This window comes from Salmo salar, unplaced genomic scaffold (genome assembly GCF_905237065.1).
Source record: "Salmo salar unplaced genomic scaffold, Ssal_v3.1, whole genome shotgun sequence".
Lineage (NCBI taxonomy): Eukaryota > Metazoa > Chordata > Actinopteri > Salmoniformes > Salmonidae > Salmo > Salmo salar.
In genome coordinates, this window is record NW_025548187.1 from 12,501 (window position 1) to 35,000 (window position 22,500).

At 44.7% G+C, this 22,500-nt stretch overlaps 1 protein-coding gene across 3 annotated transcripts in view; it reads right to left on the minus strand.

Annotated features, from left to right (window-relative positions):
* LOC106592779 (epidermal growth factor receptor kinase substrate 8) overlaps positions 1 to 22,500 on the minus strand; it is a 50,368-nt gene that overhangs the window by 4,144 nt on the left and 23,724 nt on the right. For 2 of the 3 annotated variants that reach the window (XM_045712025.1, XM_045712024.1), the window contains 6 exons: positions 14,675 to 14,742; positions 12,384 to 12,476; positions 11,684 to 11,752; positions 4,987 to 5,136; positions 4,260 to 4,342; positions 1,159 to 1,295 (listed from right to left, as the gene is read on the minus strand). In XM_045712025.1, the coding sequence (XP_045567981.1) occupies positions 1,159 to 1,295; positions 4,260 to 4,342; positions 4,987 to 5,136; positions 11,684 to 11,752; positions 12,384 to 12,476; positions 14,675 to 14,742 (600 nt within the window). The remainder of the gene's footprint in view (positions 1 to 1,158; positions 1,296 to 4,259; positions 4,343 to 4,986; positions 5,137 to 11,683; positions 11,753 to 12,383; positions 12,477 to 14,674; positions 14,743 to 22,500) is intronic. The other variant, XM_045712026.1, reaches the window with a different exon arrangement.

The following is a 22,500-nucleotide window of genomic DNA, read 5'->3' on the forward strand; positions in this document are numbered from 1 at the left end:
AACCCATAGAACAGCTCTATCTCTCACTACATCACTTGGTTGAACCCCCATAGAACAGCTATTTCTCTCAACTATCACTTGGTTGAACCCATAGAACAGCTATTTCTCTCAACTATCACCTGGTTGAACCCATAGAACAGCTCTTTCTCTCACTACATCACCTGGTTGAACCCATAGAACAGCTCTTTCTCTCAACTATCACCTGGTTGAACCCATAGAACAGCTCTTTCTCTCACTACATCACCTGGTTGAACCCATAGAACAGCTATTTCTCTCAACTATCACCTGGTTGAACCCATAGAACAGCTCTTTCTCTCACTACATCACCTGGTTGAACCCATAGAACAGCTATTTCTCTCAACTATCACCTGGTTGAACCCATAGAACAGCTCTTTCTCTTAACTAATCTCCTGGTTGAACCCATAGAACAGCTCTATCTCTCACTACATCACTTGGTTGAACCCCATAGAACAGCTATTTCTCTCAACTATCACTTGGTTGAACCCATAGAACAGCTATTTCTCTCAACTATCACCTGGTTGAACCCATAGAACAGCTCTTTCTCTCAACTATCACCTGATTGAACCCATAGAACAGCCATTTCTCTCAACTATCACCTGGTTGAACCCATAGAACAGCTCTTTCTCTCACTACATCACCTGGTTGAACCCATAGAACAGCTCTTTCTCTCAACTATCACCTGGTTGAACCCATAGAACAGCTCTTTCTCTCACTACATCACCTGGTTGAACCCATAGAACAGCTATTTCTCTCAACTATCACCTGGTTGAACCCATAGAACAGCTCTTTCTCTCACTACATCACCTGGTTGAACCCATAGAACAGCTATTTCTCTCAACTATCACCTGGTTGAACCCATAGAACAGCTCTTTCTCTCACTACATCACCTGGTTGAACCCATAGAACAGCTCTTTCTCTCAACTATCACCTCGTTGAACCCATAGAACAGCTCTTTCTCTCACTACATCACCTGGTTGAACCCATAGAACAGCTCTTTCTCTCACTACATCACCTGGTTGAACCCATAGAACAGTTGTTGAAGTCCATTCATATCATTGACTACAGAGTGACGAACTGCGTATTAGAAGGCAGAACCTTTCAGACTCATTTAAGTCCCTGTAACTTGTGTTTTCTTACAGTCCTGCTGCTCCGCAGCCCAGGCTGACCAGGCTGCCACACGACTCCTCACGTCCACCTGGGTGAGGGTGGCGGGTGGCTCTGGGGCGGGCGCCGCTGGGGGCGGGGGGATGACCCCATCACTCTTCAGAATCATCCTATAGGAGGACGGGAGGAGGAGACGAGAGGAAGACGGACAATCAGATACAGACCCAGACCCAGATACAAACAGAACCCCATACAGCACTGATACAGACCCAGACCCAGATACAAACAGAACCCCATACAGCACTGATACAGACCCAGACCCAGATACAAACAGAACCCCATACAGCACTGATACAGACCCAGACCCAGATACAAACAGAACCCCATACAGCACTGATACAGAACCCAGACCCAGATACAAACAGAACCCCATACAGCACTGATACAGACCCAGACCCAGATACAAACAGAACCCCATACAGCACTGATACAGAACCCAGACCCAGATACAAACAGAACCCCATACAGCACTGATACAGACCCAGACCCAGATACAAACAGAACCCCATACAGCACTGATACAGACCCAGACCCAGATACAAACAGAACCCCATACAGCACTGATACAGACCCAGACCCAGACCCAGATACAAACAGAACCCCATACAGCACTGATACAGACCCAGACCCAGATACAAACAGAACCCCATACAGCACTGATACAGACCCAGACCCAGATACAAACAGAACCCCATACAGCACTGATACAGACCCAGACCCAGACCCAGATACAAACAGAACCCCATACAGCACTGATACAGAACCCATTCTAACAGAGCTCTATAAAGTAACAGAACCCATTATAACAGAGCTCTATAAAGTAAGAGAACCCATTCCGGTCTCTACTACGGTACAGAGTCCAGTCAGAGACGACAGGTAGATACAGGTGTTCTACCGTAGTGTTTCTGGTCTCTACTACGGTACAGAGTCCAGTCAGAGACGACAGGTAGATCCAGGTGTTCTACCGTAGTGTTTCTGGGTCTCTTCTACGGTACAGAGTCCAGTCAGAGACGACAGGTAGATACAGGTGTTCTACCGTAGCGTTTCTGGTCTCTACTACGGTACAGAGTCCAGTCAGAGACGACAGGTAGATACAGGTGTTCTACCGTAGCGTTTCTGGGTCTCTACTACGGTACAGAGTCCAGTCACAGACGACAGGTAGATACAGGTGTTCTACCGTAGCGTTTCTGGTCTCTACTACGGTACAGAGTCCAGTCAGAGACGACAGGTAGACACAGGTGTTCTACCGTAGCGTTTCTGGTCTCTACTACGGTACAGAGTCCAGTCAGAGACGACAGGTAGATACAGGTGTTCTACCGTAGTGTTTCTGGTCTCTACTACGGTACAGAGTCCAGTCAGAGACGACAGGTAGACACAGGTGTTCTACCGTAGTGTTTCTGGTCTCTACTACGGTACAGAGTCCAGTCAGAGACGACAGGTAGAGACAGGTGTTCTACCGTAGTGTTTCTGGTCTCTACTACGGTACAGAGTCCAGTCAGAGACGACAGGTAGATACAGGTGTTCTACCGTAGTGTTTCTGGTCTCTACTACGGTACAGAGTCCAGTCAGAGACGGCAGGTAGATACAGGTGTTCTACCGTAGTGTTTCTGGGTCTCTACTACGGTACAGAGTCCAGTCAGAGACGGCAGGTAGATACAGGTGTTCTACCGTAGTGTTTCTGGTCTCTACTACGGTACAGAGTCCAGTCAGAGACGACAGGTAGATACAGGTGTTCTACCGTAGTGTTTCTGGGTCTCTACTACGGTACAGAGTCCAGTCAGAGACGACAGGTAGATACAGGTGTTCTACCGTAGCGTTTCTGGTCTCTACTACGGTACAGAGTCCAGTCAGAGACGACAGGTAGATACAGGTGTTCTACCGTAGCGTTTCTGGTCTCTACTACGGTACAGAGTCCAGTCAGAGACGACAGGTAGATACAGGTGTTCTACCGTAGTGTTTCTGGTCTCTACTACGGTACAGAGTCCAGTCAGAGACGACAGGTAGATACAGGTGTTCTACCGTAGTGTTTCTGGGTCTCTACTACGGTACAGAGTCCAGTCAGAGACGACAGGTAGATACAGGTGTTCTACCGTAGTGTTTCTGGGTCTCTACTACGGTACAGAGTCCAGTCAGAGACGACAGGTAGATACAGGTGTTCTACCGTAGTGTTTCTGGTCTCTACTACGGTACAGAGTCCAGTCAGAGACGACAGGTAGATACAGGTGTTCTACCGTAGTGTTTCTGGTCTCTACTACGGTACAGAGTCCAGTCAGAGACGACAGGTAGATACAGGTGTTCTACCGTAGTGTTTCTGGTCTCTACTACGGTACAGAGTCCAGTCAGAGACGACAGGTAGATACAGGTGTTCTACCGTAGTGTTTCTGGTCTCTACTACGGTACAGAGTCCAGTCAGAGACGACAGGTAGATACAGGTGTTCTACCGTAGTGTTTCTGGGTCTCTACTACGGTACAGAGTCCAGTCAGAGACGACAGGTAGATACAGGTGTTCTACCGTAGTGTTTCTGGGTCTCTACTACGGTACAGAGTCCAGTCAGAGACGACAGGTAGATACAGGTGTTCTACCGTAGTGTTTCTGGTCTCTACTACGGTACAGAGTCCAGTCAGAGACGACAGGTAGATACAGGTGTTCTACCGTAGTGTTTCTGGGTCTCTACTACGGTACAGAGTCCAGTCAGAGACGACAGGTAGATACAGGTGTTCTACCGTAGTGTTTCTGGTCTCTACTACGGTACAGAGTCCAGTCAGAGACGACAGGTAGATACAGGTGTTCTACCGTAGTGTTTCTGGTCTCTACTACGGTACAGAGTCCAGTCAGAGACGACAGGTAGATACAGGTGTTCTACCGTAGTGTTTCTGGTCTCTACTACGGTACAGAGTCCAGTCAGAGACGACAGGTAGATACAGGTGTTCTACCGTAGTGTTTCTGGTCTCTACTACGGTACAGAGTCCAGTCAGAGACGACAGGTAGATACAGGTGTTCTACCGTAGTGTTTCTGGTCTCTACTACGGTACAGAGTCCAGTCAGAGACGACAGGTAGATACAGGTGTTTTACCGTAGTGCTTCTGGTCTCCTCTTCACCTTGCCTCCCTTCTGATCCATCATGGCTCCCTCTATATCAGCCTGGATCAGGTTAGCCTGGAGGAGACAGACAGACAGACAGACAGACAGACAGACAGACAGACAGACAGACAACATATCACTAACTGTGTGTCTGTGTGTGTGTGTGTGTGTGTGTGTGTGTGTGTGTGTGTGTGTGTGTGTGTGTGTGTGTGTGTGTGTGTGTGTGTGTCTGTATGTGTGTGCGTATGTATGTGTGTGTTTGTATGTGTGTGCGTATGTATGTGTGTGTGTGTGCGTATGTATGTGTGTGTGTGTGCGTATGTATGTGTGTGTGTGTGTGTGTGCGTATGTATGTGTGTGTGTGTGTGTGTGTGCGTATGTATGTGTGTGCGTATGTGTGTGTGCGTGTGTGTCTGTCTGCGTGTGTGCCTGTCTGTGTGTGCGTATGTGTGTGTGTGTGCGTGTGTGCCTGTCTGTGTGTGCGTATGTGTGTCTGTCTGTGTGTGTCTGTCTGTCTGTGTGTGCCTGTCTGTGTGTGCGTATATGTATGTGTCTGTCTGTCTGTCTGTCTGTCTGTCTGTCTGTCTGTCTGTCTGTCTGTCTGTCTGTCTGTCTGTCTGTCTGTCTGTCTGTCTGTGTGTGTGTGTGTCTGTGTGTGTCTGTGTGTGTGTGTGTGTGTGTGTGTGTGTGTGTGTGTGTGTGTGTGTGTGTGTGTGTACCTTGATGTCGTCACACTGGAACAGGTGAAGGTCCGGTTTGCCCTGGCCCGGCTCCTTACACACCAGAGCCAAGATGGAGTCGTAGTTGCAGGATGACATCACCGCCTGGCAGTGCATGATGGTTCCCAAGGGAAAGTTCTCCAACTCATTCTGAAACAATAACAAACAGGTCAGTTAACCAGCTTAAAAACTGTACTGAGACCAGCCCAAACAAACAGGTCAGTTAACCAGCTTAAAAACTGTACTGAGGCCAGCCCAAACAGACAGGTCAGTTAACCAGCTTAAAAACTGTACTGAGGCCAGCCCAAACAAACAGGTCAGTTATCAGAACCAGCTTAAAAACTGTACTGAGACCAGCCCAAACAAACAGGTCAGTTAACAGAACCAGCTTAAAAACTGTACTGAGACCAGCCCAAACAAACAGGTCAGTTAACCAGCTTAAAAACTGTACTGAGGCCAGCCCAAACAAACAGGTCAGTTATCAGAACCAGCTTAAAAACTGTACTGAGGCCAGCCCTAACAAACAGGTCAGTTAACAGAACCAGCTTAAAACTGTACTGAGACCAGCCCAAACAAACAGGTCAGTTAACAGAACCAGCTTAAAAACTGTACTGAGACCAGCCCAAACAAACAGGTCAGTTAACCAGCTTAAAAACTGTACTGAGGCCAGCCCAAACAAACAGGTCAGTTATCAGAACCAGCTTAAAAACTGTACTGAGACCAGCCCAAACAAACAGGTCAGTTATCCAGCTTAAAAACTGTACTGAGACCAGCCCAAACAAACAGGTCAGTTAACCAGCTTAAAAACTGTACTGAGACCAGCCCAAACAAACAGGTCAGTTAACCAGCTTAAAAACTGTACTGAGGCCAGCCCTAACAAACAGGTCAGTTAACCAGCTTAAAAACTGTACTGAGACCAGCCCTAACAAACAGGTCAGTTATCAAAACCAGCTTAAAAACTGTACTGAGGCCAGCCCAAACAAACAGGTCAGTTAACCAGCTTAAAAACTGTACTGAGACCAGCCCAAACAAACAGGTCAGTTAACCAGCTTAAAAACTGTACTGAGACCAGCCCTAACAAACAGGTCAGTTAACAGAACCAGCTTAAAACTGTACTGAGACCAGCCCAAACAAACAGGTCAGTTAACAGAACCAGCTTAAAACTGTACTGAGACCAGCCCAAACAAACAGGTCAGTTATCCAGCTTAAAAACTGTACTGAGACCAGCCCTAACAAACAGGTCAGTTAACCAGCTTAAAAACTGTACTGAGACCAGCCCTAACAAACAGGTCAGTTATCAAAACCAGCTTAAAAACTGTACTGAGACCAGCCCAAACAAACAGGTCAGTTATCAGAACCAGCTTAAAAACTGTACTGAGACCAGCCCAAACAAACAGGTCAGTTAACCAGCTTAAAAACTGTACTGAGACCAGCCCTAACAAACAGGTCAGTTATCCAGCTTAAAAACTGTACTGAGACCAGCCCTAACAAACAGGTCAGTTATCCAGCTTAAAAACTGTACTGAGACCAGCCCAAACAAACAGGTCAGTTAACCAGCTTAAAAACTGTACTGAGACCAGCCCAAACAAACAGGTCAGTTAACCAGCTTAAAAACTGTACTGAGACCAGCCCAAACAAACAGGTCAGTTAACCAGCTTAAAAACTGTACTGAGACCAGCCCTAACAAACAGGTCAGTTAACCAGCTTAAAAACTGTACTGAGACCAGCCCTAACAAACAGGTCAGTTATCCAGCTTAAAAACTGAACTGAGACCAGCCCAAACAAACAGGTCAGTTATCAAAACCAGCTTAAAAACTGTACTGAGACCAGCCCTAACAAACAGGTCAGTTAACCAGCTTAAAAACTGTACTGAGACCAGCCCTAACAAACAGGTCAGTTATCAAAACCAGCTTAAAAACTGTACTGAGGCCAGCCCAAACAAACAGGTCAGTTAACCAGCTTAAAAACTGTACTGAGACCAGCCCAAACAAACAGGTCAGTTAACCAGCTTAAAAACTGTACTGAGACCAGCCCTAACAAACAGGTCAGTTAACAGAACCAGCTTAAAACTGTACTGAGACCAGCCCAAACAAACAGGTCAGTTAACAGAACCAGCTTAAAACTGTACTGAGACCAGCCCAAACAAACAGGTCAGTTATCCAGCTTAAAAACTGTACTGAGACCAGCCCTAACAAACAGGTCAGTTAACCAGCTTAAAAACTGTACTGAGACCAGCCCTAACAAACAGGTCAGTTATCAAAACCAGCTTAAAAACTGTACTGAGACCAGCCCAAACAAACAGGTCAGTTATCAGAACCAGCTTAAAAACTGTACTGAGACCAGCCCAAACAAACAGGTCAGTTAACCAGCTTAAAAACTGTACTGAGACCAGCCCTAACAAACAGGTCAGTTATCCAGCTTAAAAACTGTACTGAGACCAGCCCTAACAAACAGGTCAGTTATCCAGCTTAAAAACTGTACTGAGACCAGCCCAAACAAACAGGTCAGTTAACCAGCTTAAAAACTGTACTGAGACTAGCCCAAACAAACAGGTCAGTTAACCAGCTTTAAAACTGTACTGAGACCAGCCCAAACAAACAGGTCAGTTATCCAGCTTAAAAACTGAACTGAGACCAGCCCAAACAGACAGGTCAGTTAACCAGCTTAAAAACTGTACTGAGACCAGCCCAAACAAACAGGTCAGTTAACCAGCTTAAAAACTGTACTGAGACCAGCCCAAAGAAACAGGTCAGTTATCCAGCTTAAAAACTGTACTGAGGCCAGCCCAAACAAACAGGTCAGTTATCAGAACCAGCTTAAAAACTGTACTGAGACCAGCCCAAACAAACAGGTCAGTTATCCAGCTTAAAAACTGTACTGAGACCAGCCCAAACAAACAGGTCAGTTATCAAAACCAGCTTAAAAACTGTACTGAGGCCAGCCCAAACAAACAGGTCAGTTAACCAGCTTAAAAACTGTACTGAGGCCAGCCCAAACAAACAGGTCAGTTATCAGAACCAGCTTAAAAACTGTACTGAGGCCAGCCCAAACAGACAGGTCAGTTAACCAGCTTAAAAACTGTACTGAGACCAGCCCAAACAAACAGGTCAGTTAACCAGCTTAAAAACTGTACTGAGGCCAGCCCTAACAAACAGGTCAGTTAACCAGCTTAAAAACTGTACTGAGACCAGCCCAAACAAACAGGTCAGTTAACCAGCTTAAAAACTGTACTGAGACCAGCCCAAACAAACAGGTCAGTTATCAGAACCAGCTTAAAAACTGTACTGAGGCCAGCCCAAACAAACAGGTCAGTTAACCAGCTTAAAAACTGTACTGAGGCCAGCCCAAACAAACAGGTCAGTTAACAGAACCAGCTTAAAAACTGTACTGAGACCAGCCCAAACAAACAGGTCAGTTATCAGAACCAGCTTAAAAACTGTACTGAGGCCAGCCCAAACAAACAGGTCAGTTAACCAGCTTAAAAACTGTACTGAGGCCAGCCCTAACAAACAGGTCAGTTAACAGAACCAGCTTTAAAACTGTACTGAGGCCAGCCCAAACAAACAGGTCAGTTATCAGAACCAGCTTAAAAACTGTACTGAGGCCAGCCCAAACAAACAGGTCAGTTAACAGAACCAGCTTAAAACTGTACTGAGGCCAGCCCAAACAAACAGGTCAGTTAACCAGCTTAAAAACTGTACTGAGGCCAGCCCAAACAAACAGGTCAGTTAACAGAACCAGCTTAAAACTGTACTGAGGCCAGCCCAAACAGACAGGTCAGCCTCTGAATATTCAGGTCATTAAGGTAGTTATGGAGTCACTGTGAACTTGTGGTTAAAACTTGGTGTACAAAGTTCCCAGAGGAAAGTTAACCTCACTAGGGTAGGGGGCAGCGTTCGGCCCAAAGTAAACTGCCTGCTACTCAGGCCCAGAAGCTAGGATATGCATATAATTGGTAGATTTGGATAGAAAACACTCTAAAGTTTCCAAAACTGTTAAAATAATGTCTGTGAGTATAACAGAACTGATACGGCAGGCGAAAACCTGAAGAAAATCCATCCAAGAAGTGCCTTTATTTTGAAATGCCTGTTTTTTCCATTGAAAGCCTATCCACCAAACAAAGACTTATGACCCAGTTCACGATTTCTATAGCTTCTTCTACATGTGGCCAGTCTTTAGGCATTGTTTCAGGCTTTTACTCTGAAAAATGAAGGAGATACAGCACTTTCAATGAGTGGACAGTGGACATTTCCAGACATGAGTCCAGCGCGCGACCGGGAGCGCGACATTCTAGTTTCTCGTTTTCTATCGACGAAGCTTTTTGTCCGGTTGAAATATTATCGATTATTTACGACAAAAACAACTTGAGGATTGATTATAAACATCGTTTGACATGTTTCTATGAACCTTTACGGTACTTTTTAGATTTTTCGTCTGGAATACTGAACAAAACGCACCAACAAAAGATTGAGATTTTTGGACACAAAGAGGGACATTATCGAACAAAACGAACATGTATTGTGTAACACGGAGTCTTCGGAGTGCAACCGTATGAAGATCGTCAAAGGAAATCTTTGAATTTGAAAAATTTGAAATCTGACACAGCGGTTGGATTAACAAGAAGTTAATCTTTAAGCTGGGGTATAACACTTTTATCTTTTATGTTTATTATGAGAATTTCTGTTTTTGAATTTGGCGCTCTGCAATTTCACTGGATGTTGTCCGAGTGATCAAACCACTGATCAAAACACTGAACAAAACCGTCCTTGTTAAAGGCTTTGCATGGTCAATCCGCTGTCTGTAGTGGCTGTACAGCGTTACAGTGGTACGACCTCTGTAGTGGGCTGTGACAGCGTTACAGTGGTACGACCTCTGTAGTGACTGTACAGCGTTACAGTGGTACGACCTCTGTAGTGGGCTGTGACAGCGTTACAGTGGTACGACCTCTGTAGTGACTGTACAGCGTTACAGTGGTACGACCTCTGTAGTGGGCTGTGACAGCGTTACAGTGGTACGACCTCTGTAGTGGCTGTACAGCGTTACAGTGGTACGACCTCTGTAGTGGCTGTGACAGCGTTACAGTGGTACGACCTCTGTAGTGGGCTGTGACAGCGTTACAGTGGTACGACCTCTGTAGTGGGCTGTGACAGCGTTACAGTGGTACGACCTCTGTAGTGGACTGTTACAGTGGTACGACCTCTGTAGTGACTGTACAGCATTACAGTGGTACGACCTCTGTAGTGACTGTACAGCGTTACAGTGGTACGACCTCTGTAGTGGACTGTTACAGCGTTACAGTGGTACGACCTCTGTAGTGGCTGTACAGCGGTACAGTGGTACGACCTCTGTAGTGGCTGTACAGTGGTACAGTGGTACGACCTCTGTAGTGGGCTGTGACAGCGTTACAGTGGTACGACCTCTGTAGTGGACTGTTACAGTGGTACGACCTCTGTAGTGACTGTACAGCATTACAGTGGTACGACCTCTGTAGTGACTGTACAGCGTTACAGTGGTACGACCTCTGTAGTGGACTGTTACAGCGTTACAGTGGTACGACCTCTGTAGTGGCTGTACAGCGGTACAGTGGTACGACCTCTGTAGTGAGCTGTTACAGTGTTACAGTGGTACGACCTCTGTAGTGAGCTGTTACAGTGTTACAGTGGTACGACCTCTGTAGTGAGCTGTGACAGCGTTACAGTGGTACGACCTCTGTAGTGGCTGTACAGCGTTACAGTGGTACGACCTCTGTAGTGAGCTGTGACAGCGTTACAGTGGTACGACCTCTGTAGTGAGCTGTGACAGCGTTACAGTGGTACGACCTCTGTAGTGGACTGTTACAGCGTTACAGTGGTACGACCTCTGTAGTGAGCTGTGACAGCGTTACAGTGGTACGACCTCTGTAGTGGACTGTTACAGCGTTACAGTGGTACGACCTCTGTAGTGGACTGTTACAGCGTTACAGCGGTACGACCTCTGTAGAAGTCAGGGCATCAATAGGTCTGGCGTTTCCCTGAGCATGGCAGAGCTGTTGTGAAGGAAGTTGTGTTCATACAGGACACCCCGTCTAGCGTCAACATTACAACAGGTGGACACGGCCATGGGGTACGGGGCGCCAGCTGGCCTCTGCACGCCTCCGGAAGCTCCACTATCGGTAGTGGAGCGGTCAGGGCGTGGCAGGGGGGGGTTTGTTTTGTAGGTATTTTGGGGGTTTTCTGTTTCTATGTGGGTTTGTTCTAGTTATCATTTTCTATGTGTTGGTTTTCTATGTTTCGGCCGGGTATGGATTCCAATCAGAGGCAGGTGTCTTTCGTTGTCTCTGATTGGAAGCCATACTCAGGCAGCCTGTTTTTCCTTTTGGGGTTTGTGGGTAGTTGTTTTCCGTTCTAGTCGTCTGAGTGTACCTGACGGGACTGTGTTGGTCGTTTTTTGTTATTTTGTCAAGTGTGTTCATTAAAAGATTTCGAAAATGAGCACTATCCACGCTCCGTCTCGGGCTCCATTTTACGACGCCTGTGACAGTCACCTTCCGTACAGCACCTACGTCAAGCATAAATCGTTTTTTTTCGAGAGAGCCAGTAGCCAGATAACTTTCAGTAATTCCCTGATATGATACCGCTGGTCTAGCCAGTAGGTCCCATGATGCCCCTGTCCAGCGTACCACAGCTGGTCCCTTCAGACGGCCTTTCTGCTCACCCACCTTGGTCTCTGGGTCGATGAGGCTGACCGTCTTCTCCTCCACCTGCAGCAGCATGTCCTGGGTCCATACCTAATATCAAACCAATAGGAATATATTGGATCTGTACAGCAGCTACATTATCAAAACCAATAGGAATATATTGGATCTGGACAGCAGCTACATTATCAAACCAATAGGAATATATTGGATCTGTACAGCAGCTACATTATCAAACCAATAGGAATATATTGGATCTGTACAACAGCTACATTATCAAACAAATAGGAATACATTGGATCTGTACAGCAGCTACATTATCAAACCAATAGGAATATATTGGATCTTTACAGCAGCTACGTTATCAAACCAATAGGAATACATTGGATCTGTACAGCAGCTACATTATCAAACCAATAGGAATATATTGGATCTGTACAGCAGCTACATTATCAAACCAATAGGAATATATTGGATCTGTACAGCAGCTACATTATCAAATCAATAGGAATACATTGGATCTGTACCAATAGGAATATATTGGATCTGTACAGCAGCTACATTATCAAACCAATAGGAATACATTCGATCTGTACAGCAGCTACATTATCAAACCAATAGGAATATATTGGATCTGTACAGAAGCTACATTATCAAAACCAATAGGAATATATTGGATCTGTACAGCAGATGGGAAACAGAATCATTATCTCCTGCGCCTCACCTTTCCCTTGGCGTCCAGGAGGCGGAGCTTCCTGATTCCATCCTCAGTGTTGATCATGGCTTCCTTCCTGTCCAGAACAAATGTGGTCAGGTGCTGAGGGGAGAAAGGAGAGGGTTTGGGACACAGAGGGGGAGAGATGGGAGATGGGGAGAGGGTTTGGGAACACAGAGGGGGGAGAGATGGGAGATGGGAGAGGGTTTGGGAACACAGAGGGGGGAGAGATGGGAGAGGGTTTGGGGACACAGAGGGGATAGGAGAGACGGGAGAGGGGAGAGGGTTTGGGGACACAGAGGGGATAGGAGAGACGGGAGAGGGGAGAGGGTTTGGGGACACAGAGGGGATAGGAGAGACGGGAGAGGGGGAGAGGGTTTGGGGACACAGAGGGGATAGGAGAGATGGGAGAGGGGGAGAGGGTTTGGGGACACAGAGGGGATAGGAGAGATGGGAGAGGGGAGAGGGTTTGGGACACAGAGGGGATAGGAGAGACGGGAGAGGGGAGAGGGTTTGGGGACACAGAGGGGGAGAGATGGGAGAGGGGAGAGGGTTTGGGGACACAGAGGGGATAGGAGAGATGGGAGAGGGGAGAGGGTTTGGGACACAGAGGGGATAGGAGAGGGGGAGAGGGTTTGGGGACACAGAGGGGATAGGAGAGATGGGAGAGGGGAGAGGGTTTGGGGACACAGAGGGGGAGAGATGGGAGAGGGGAGAGGGTTTGGGAACACAGAGGGGATAGGAGAGGGGGAGAGCGTTTGGGGACACAGAGGGGATAGGAGAGATGGGAGAGGGGAGAGGGTTTGGGACACAGAGGGGGAGATTAGTAACAATCTCTACCCTACCACTAACACACTGTATGTACAGTAGTAGACTGACCTCAAAGTGGTACTGTGAGGGTGTTAGTCATGCTGTATGTAGACTGACCTCAACGTGGTACTGTGAGGGTGTTAGTCATGTTGTATGTAGACTGACCTCACGTGGTACTGTGAGGGTGTTCGTCATGCTGTATGTACAGTAGTAGACTGACCTCTACGTGGTACTGGGAGGTGTTCGTCATGCTGTATGTACAGTAGTAGACTGACCTCGACGTGGTACTGGGAGGTGTTCGTCATGCTGTATGTAGACTGACCTCTACGTGGTACTGTGAGGGTGTTCGTCATGCTGTATGTACAGTAGTAGACTGACCTCTACGTGGTACTGGGAGGTGTTCGTCATGCTGTATGTAGACTGACCTCGACGTGGTACTGGGAGGTGTTCGTCATGCTGTATGTAGACTGACCTTGACGTGGTACTGGGAGGTGTTCGTCATGCTGTATGTAGACTGACCTCTACGTGGTACTGTGAGGGTGTTCGTCATGCTGTATGTACAGTAGTAGACTGACCTCTACGTGGTACTGGGAGGTGTTCGTCATGCTGTATGTACAGTAGTAGACTGACCTCTACGTGGTACTGGGAGGTGTTCGTCATGCTGTATGTACAGTAGTAGACTGACCTCTACGTGGTACTGGGAGGTGTTCGTCATGCTGTATGTACAGTAGTAGACTGACCTCTACGTGGTACTGGGAGGTGTTCGTCATGCTGTATGTACAGTAGTAGACTGACCTCTACGTGGTACTGGGAGGTGTTAGTCATGTTGTATGTAGACTGACCTCTACGTGGTACTGGGAGGTGTTCGTCATGCTGTATGTACAGTAGTAGACTGACCTCTACGTGGTACTGGGAGGTGTTCGTCATGCTGTATGTACAGTAGTAGACTGACCTCTACGTGGTACTGGGAGGTGTTCGTCATGCTGTATGTAGACTGACCTCTACGTGGTACTGGGAGGTGTTCGTCATGCTGTATGTACAGTAGTAGACTGACCTCGACGTGGTACTGGGAGGGTGGTAGTCATGCTGTATGTACAGTAGTAGACTGACCTCTACGTGGTACTGTGAGGGTGGTAGTCATGCTGTATGTACAGTAGTAGACTGACCTCTACGTGGTACTGGGAGGTGTTCATCATGCTGTATGTACAGTAGTAGACTGACCTCTACGTGGTACTGGGAGGTGTTCGTCATGCTGTATGTACAGTAGTAGACTGACCTCTACGTGGTACTGGGAGGTGTTCGTCATGCTGTATGTACAGTAGTAGACTGACCTCTACGTGGTACTGTGAGGGTGTTAGTCATGCTGTATGTACAGTAGTAGACTGACCTCTACGTGGTACTGGGAGGTGTTCGTCATGCTGTATGTACAGTAGTAGACTGACCTCTACGTGGTACTGTGAGGGTGGTAGTCATGCTGTATGTAGACTGACCTCTACGTGGTACTGGGAGGTGTTAGTCATGCTGTTGATGCTGTTTTTGGTGTAGTTCTTCCGTTGTTCTGGAGAACGACAGGACACAGTCATATTATAGCATCTAGACAGAACTACAGTCATATTATAGCATCTAGACAGAACTACAGTCATATTACAGCATCTAGACAGAACTACAGTCATATTATAGCATCTAGACAGAACTACAGTCATATTACAGCATCTAGACAGAACTACAGTCATATTACAGCATCTAGACAGAACTACAGTCATATTACAGCATCTACACAGAACTACAGTCATATTACAGCATCTACACAGAACTACAGTCATATTAAAGCATCTACACAGAACTACAGTCATATTATAGCATCTACACAGAACTAGTCATATTATAGCATCTAGACAGAACTACAGTCATATTACAGCATCTAGACAGAACTACAGTAATATTACAGCATCTAGACAGAACTACAGTCATATTACAGCATCTAGACAGAACTACAGTCATATTACAGCATCTAGACAGAACTACAGTCATATTAAAGCATCTACACAGAACTACAGTCATATTATAGCATCTACACAGAACTACAGTCATATTACAGCATCTACACAGAACTACAGTCATATTGTAGCATCTAGACAGAACTACAGTCATATTATAGCATCTACACAGAACTAGTCATATTATAGCATCTAGACAGAACTACAGTCATATTACAGCATCTAGACAGAACTACAGTCATATTACAGCATCTAGACAGAACTACAGTCATATTACAGCATCTAGACAGAACTACAGTCATATTACAGCATCTAGACAGAACTACAGTCATATTACAGCATCTACACAGAACTACAGTCATATTACAGCATCTAGACAGAACTACAGTCATATTATAGCATCTAGACAGAACTACAGTCATATTATAGCATCTAGACAGGACACAGTCATATTACAGCATCTAGACAGAACTACAGTCATATTACAGCATCTAGACAGAACTACAGTCATATTACAGCATCTAGACAGAACTACAGTCATATTACAGCATCTAGACAGAACTACAGTCATATTACAGCATCTAGACAGAACTACAGTCATATTACAGCATCTAGACAGAACTACAGTCATATTATAGCATCTAGACAGAACTACAGTCATATTACAGCATCTAGACAGAACTACAGTCATATTACAGCATCTAGACAGAACTACAGTCATATTACAGCATCTACACAGAACTACAGTCATATTACAGCATCTAGACAGAACTACAGTCATATTACAGCATCTAGACAGAACTACAGTCATATTATAGCATCTACACAGAACTACAGTCATATTACAGCATCTAGACAGAACTACAGTCATATTACAGCATCTAGACAGAACTACAGTCATATTACAGCATCTAGACAGAACTACAGTCATATTACAGCATCTAGACAGAACTACAGTCATATTATAGCATCTAGACAGAACTACAGTCATATTATAGCATCTAGACAGAACTACAGTCATATTACAGCATCTAGACAGAACTACAGTCATATTATAGCATCTAGACAGAACTACAGTCATATTACAGCATCTAGACAGAACTACAGTCATATTACAGCATCTAGACAGAACTACAGTCATATTACAGCATCTAGACAGAACTACAGTCATATTATAGCATCTAGACAGAACTACAGTCATATTACAGCATCTAGACAGAACTACAGTCATATTACAGCATCTAGACAGAACTACAGTCATATTATAGCATCTAGACAGAACTACAGTCATATTACAGCATCTAGACAGAACTACAGTCATATTACAGCATCTAGACAGAACTACAGTCATATTACAGCATCTAGACAGAACTACAGTCATATTACAGCATCTAGACAGAACTACAGTCATATTAAAGCATCTACACAGAACTACAGTCATATTATAGCATCTACACAGAACTACAGTCATATTACAGCATCTACACAGAACTACAGTCATATTGTAGCATCTAGACAGAACTACAGTCATATTATAGCATCTACACAGAACTAGTCATATTATAGCATCTAGACAGAACTACAGTCATATTACAGCATCTAGACAGAACTACAGTCATATTACAGCATCTAGACAGAACTACAGTCATATTACAGCATCTAGACAGAACTACAGTCATATTACAGCATCTAGACAGAACTACAGTCATATTAAAGCATCTACACAGAACTACAGTCATATTATAGCATCTACACAGAACTACAGTCATATTACAGCATCTACACAGAACTACAGTCATATTGTAGCATCTAGACAGAACTACAGTCATATTATAGCATCTACACAGAACTAGTCATATTATAGCATCTAGACAGAACTACAGTCATATTACAGCATCTAGACAGAACTACAGTCATATTACAGCATCTAGACAGAACTACAGTCATATTACAGCATCTAGACAGAACTACAGTCATATTACAGCATCTAGACAGAACTACAGTCATATTACAGCATCTAGACAGAACTACAGTCATATTATAGCATCTAGACAGAACTACAGTCATATTATAGCATCTAGACAGGACACAGTCATATTACAGCATCTAGACAGAACTACAGTCATATTACAGCATCTAGACAGAACTACAGTCATATTACAGCATCTAGACAGAACTACAGTCATATTACAGCATCTAGACAGAACTACAGTCATATTACAGCATCTAGACAGAACTACAGTCATATTACAGCATCTAGACAGAACTACAGTCATATTATAGCATCTAGACAGAACTACAGTCATATTACAGCATCTAGACAGAACTACAGTCATATTACAGCATCTACACAGAACTACAGTCATATTACAGCATCTACACAGAACTACAGTCATATTACAGCATCTAGACAGAACTACAGTCATATTACAGCATCTAGACAGAACTACAGTCATATTATAGCATCTACACAGAACTACAGTCATATTACAGCATCTAGACAGAACTACAGTCATATTACAGCATCTAGACAGAACTACAGTCATATTACAGCATCTAGACAGAACTACAGTCATATTACAGCATCTAGACAGAACTACAGTCATATTATAGCATCTAGACAGAACTACAGTCATATTATAGCATCTAGACAGAACTACAGTCATATTACAGCATCTAGACAGAACTACAGTCATATTATAGCATCTAGACAGAACTACAGTCATATTACAGCATCTAGACAGAACTACAGTCATATTACAGCATCTAGACAGAACTACAGTCATATTACAGCATCTAGACAGAACTACAGTCATATTATAGCATCTAGACAGAACTACAGTCATATTACAGCATCTAGACAGAACTACAGTCATATTACAGCATCTAGACAGAACTACAGTCATATTATAGCATCTAGACAGAACTACAGTCATATTACAGCATCTAGACAGAACTACAGTCATATTACAGCATCTAGACAGAACTACAGTCATATTACAGCATCTAGACAGAACTACAGTCATATTACAGCATCTAGACAGAACTACAGTCATATTAAAGCATCTACACAGAACTACAGTCATATTATAGCATCTACACAGAACTACAGTCATATTACAGCATCTACACAGAACTACAGTCATATTGTAGCATCTAGACAGAACTACAGTCATATTATAGCATCTACACAGAACTAGTCATATTATAGCATCTAGACAGAACTACAGTCATATTACAGCATCTAGACAGAACTACAGTCATATTACAGCATCTAGACAGAACTACAGTCATATTATAGCATCTAGACAGAACTACAGTCATATTACAGCATCTAGACAGAACTACAGTCATATTACAGCATCTACACAGAACTACAGTCATATTACAGCATCTAGACAGAACTACAGTCATATTATAGCATCTAGACAGAACTACAGTCATATTATAGCATCTAGACAGAACTACAGTCATATTACAGCATCTACACAGAACTACAGTCATATTATAGCATCTACACAGAACTACAGTCATATTATAGCATCTAGACAGAACTACAGTCATATTATAGCATCTAGACAGAACTACAGTCATATTATAGCATCTAGACAGAACTACAGTCATATTATATCATCTACACAGAACTACAGTCATATTACAGCATCTAGACAGAACTACAGTCATATTACAGCATCTAGACAGAACTACAGTCATATTACAGCATCTAGACAGAACTACAGTCATATTACAGCATCTAGACAGAACTACAGTCATATTACAGCATCTAGACAGAACTACAGTCATATTATAGCATCTAGACAGAACTACAGTCATATTACAGCATCTAGACAGAACTACAGTCATATTACAGCATCTAGACAGAACTACAGTCATATTATAGCATCTAGACAGAACTACAGTCATATTACAGCATCTAGACAGAACTACAGTCATATTACAGCATCTAGACAGAACTACAGTCATATTACAGCATCTAGACAGAACTACAGTCATATTACAGCATCTAGACAGAACTACAGTCATATTAAAGCATCTACACAGAACTACAGTCATATTATAGCATCTACACAGAACTACAGTCATATTACAGCATCTACACAGAACTACAGTCATATTGTAGCATCTAGACAGAACTACAGTCATATTATAGCATCTACACAGAACTAGTCATATTATAGCATCTAGACAGAACTACAGTCATATTACAGCATCTAGACAGAACTACAGTCATATTACAGCATCTAGACAGAACTACAGTCATATTATAGCATCTAGACAGAACTACAGTCATATTACAGCATCTAGACAGAACTACAGTCATATTACAGCATCTACACAGAACTACAGTCATATTACAGCATCTAGACAGAACTACAGTCATATTATAGCATCTAGACAGAACTACAGTCATATTATAGCATCTAGACAGAACTACAGTCATATTACAGCATCTACACAGAACTACAGTCATATTATAGCATCTACACAGAACTACAGTCATATTATAGCATCTAGACAGAACTACAGTCATATTATAGCATCTAGACAGAACTACAGTCATATTATAGCATCTAGACAGAACTACAGTCATATTATATCATCTACACAGAACTACAGTCATATTACAGCATCTAGACAGAACTACAGTCATATTATAGCATCTACACAGAACTACAGTCATATTATAGCATGTCTGGTAGGTTCACGTGGTACCATTGTAACATGGTACATGTTAGGAATCATCCGGTACATGTTAGGAATCATCCTCAGGGAGAACTCCAGTATTAGGAATCATCCTCAGGGAGAACTCCAGTATTAGGAATCATCCTCAGGGAGAACTCCAGGATTAGGAATCATCCTCAGGGAGAACTCCAGTATTAGGAATCATCCTCAGGGAGAACTCCAGGATTAGGAATCATCCTCAGGGAGAACTCCAGTATTAGGAATCATCCTCAGGGAGAACTCCAGTATCAGAAATCATCCTCAGGGAGAACTCCAGTGTTAGGAATCATCCTCAGGGAGAACTCCAGTATTAGGAATCATCCTCAGGGAGAACTCCAGTATTAGGAATCATCCTCAGGGAGAACTCCAGGATTAGGAATCATCCTCAGGGAGAACTCCAGTATTAGGAATCATCCTCAGGGAGAACTCCAGTATTAGGAATCATCCTCAGGGAGAACTCCAGTATTAGGAATCATCCTCAGGGAGAACTCCAGTATTAGGAATCATCCTCAGGGAGAACTCCAGTATTAGGAATCATCCTCAGGGAGAACTCCAGTATTAGGAATCATCCTCAGGGAGAACTCCAGTATTAGGAATCATCCTCAGGGAGAACTCCAGTATTAGGAATCATCCTCAGGGAGAACTCCAGTATTAGGAATCATCCTCAGGGAGAACTCCAGTATTAGGAATCATCCTCAGGGAGAACTCCAGTGTTAGGAATCATCCTCAGGGAGAACTCCAGTATTAGGAATCATCCTCAGGGAGAACTCCAGTATTAGGAATCATCCTCAGGGAGAACTCCAGTATTAGGAATCATCCTCAGGGAGAACTCCAGTATTAGGAATCATCCTCAGGGAGAACTCCAGTATTAGGAATCATCCTCAGGGAGAACTCCAGTATTAGGAATCATCCTCAGGGAGAACTCCAGTATTAGGAATCATCCTCAGGGAGAACTCCAGTATTAGGAATCATCCTCAGGGGAGAACTCCAGTATTAGGAATCATCCTCAGGGAGAACTCCAGTATTAGGAATCATCCTCAGGGAGAACTCCAGTATTAGGAATCATCCTCAGGGAGAACTCCAGTATTAGGAATCATCCTCAGGGAGAACTCCAGTATTAGGAATCATCCTCAGGGAGAACTCCATTATTAGGAATCATCCTCAGGGAGAACTCCAGTATTAGGAATCATCCTCAGGGAGAACTCCAGTATTAGGAATCATCCTCAGGGAGAACTCCAGTATTAGGAATCATCCTCAGGGAGAACTCCAGTATTAGGAATCATCCTCAGGGAGAACTCCAGTATTAGGAATCATCCTCAGGGAGAACTCCAGTATTAGGAATCATCCTCAGGGAGAACTCCAGTATTAGGAATCATCCTCAGGGAGAACTCCAGTATTAGGAATCATCCTCAGGGAGAACTCCAGTATTAGGAATCATCCTCAGGGAGAACTCCAGTATTAGGAATCATCCTCAGGGAGAACTCCAGTATTAGGAATCATCCTCAGGGAGAACTCCAGGATTAGGAATCATCCTCAGGGAGAACTCCAGTATTAGGAATCATCCTCAGGGAGAACTCCAGGATTAGGAATCATCCTCAGGGAGAACTCCAGTATTAGGAATCATCCTCAGGGAGAACTCCAGTATCAGAAATCATCCTCAGGGAGAACTCCAGTATCATTAAACATCACAGTATTGTTGAAAGATATGTGTTGCGTAGAAACCCGAAGTGGGTGGCCAGCAGAGATAGATGGGATGGGCCGAGGGAAGCGGAGGGTTGAAACAGGAAGTGGGAGGCCAGCAGAGATAGATGGGATGGGCCGAGGGAAGCGGAGGGTTGAAACAGGAAGTGGGAGGCCAGCAGAGATAGATGGGATGGGCCGAGGGAAGCGGAGGGTTGAAACAGGAAGTGGGAGGCCAGCAGAGAGAGATGGGATGGGCTGAGGGAAGCGGAGGGTTGAAACAGGAAGTGGGAGGCCAGCAGAGATAGATGGGATGGGCCGAGGGAGGGAGGTTGGGATGGGTTGAAACAGGAAGTGGGAGGCCAGCAGAGATAGATGGGATGGGCTGAGGGAAGCGGAGGGTTGAAACAGGAAGTGGGTGGCCAGCAGAGATAGATGGGATGGGCCGAGGGAAGCGGAGGGTTGGGATGGGTTGAAACAGGAAGTGGGTGACCAGGAGAGATAGATGGGGTGGGCTGAGGGAAGCGGAGGGTTGGTATGGGTTGAAACAGGAAGTGGGTGACCAGGAGAGATAGATGGGGTGGGCCGAGGGAAGCGGAGGGTTGAAACAGGAAGTGGGAGGCCATTAGAGATAGATGGGATGGGCTGAGGGAAGCGGAGGGTTGGGATGGGCTGAAACAGGAAGTGGGTGACCAGGAGAGATAGATGGGGTGGGCTGAGGGAAGCGGAGGGTTGGTATGGGTTGAAACAGGAAGTGGGAGGCCAGCAGATAGATGGGATGGGCTGAGGGTTGGGGATGGGCTGAGGGAAGCGGAGGGTTGGGATGGGCTGAGGGAAGCGGAGGGTTGGGATGGGTTGAAACAGGAAGTGGGAGGCCAGCAGAGATAGATGGGATG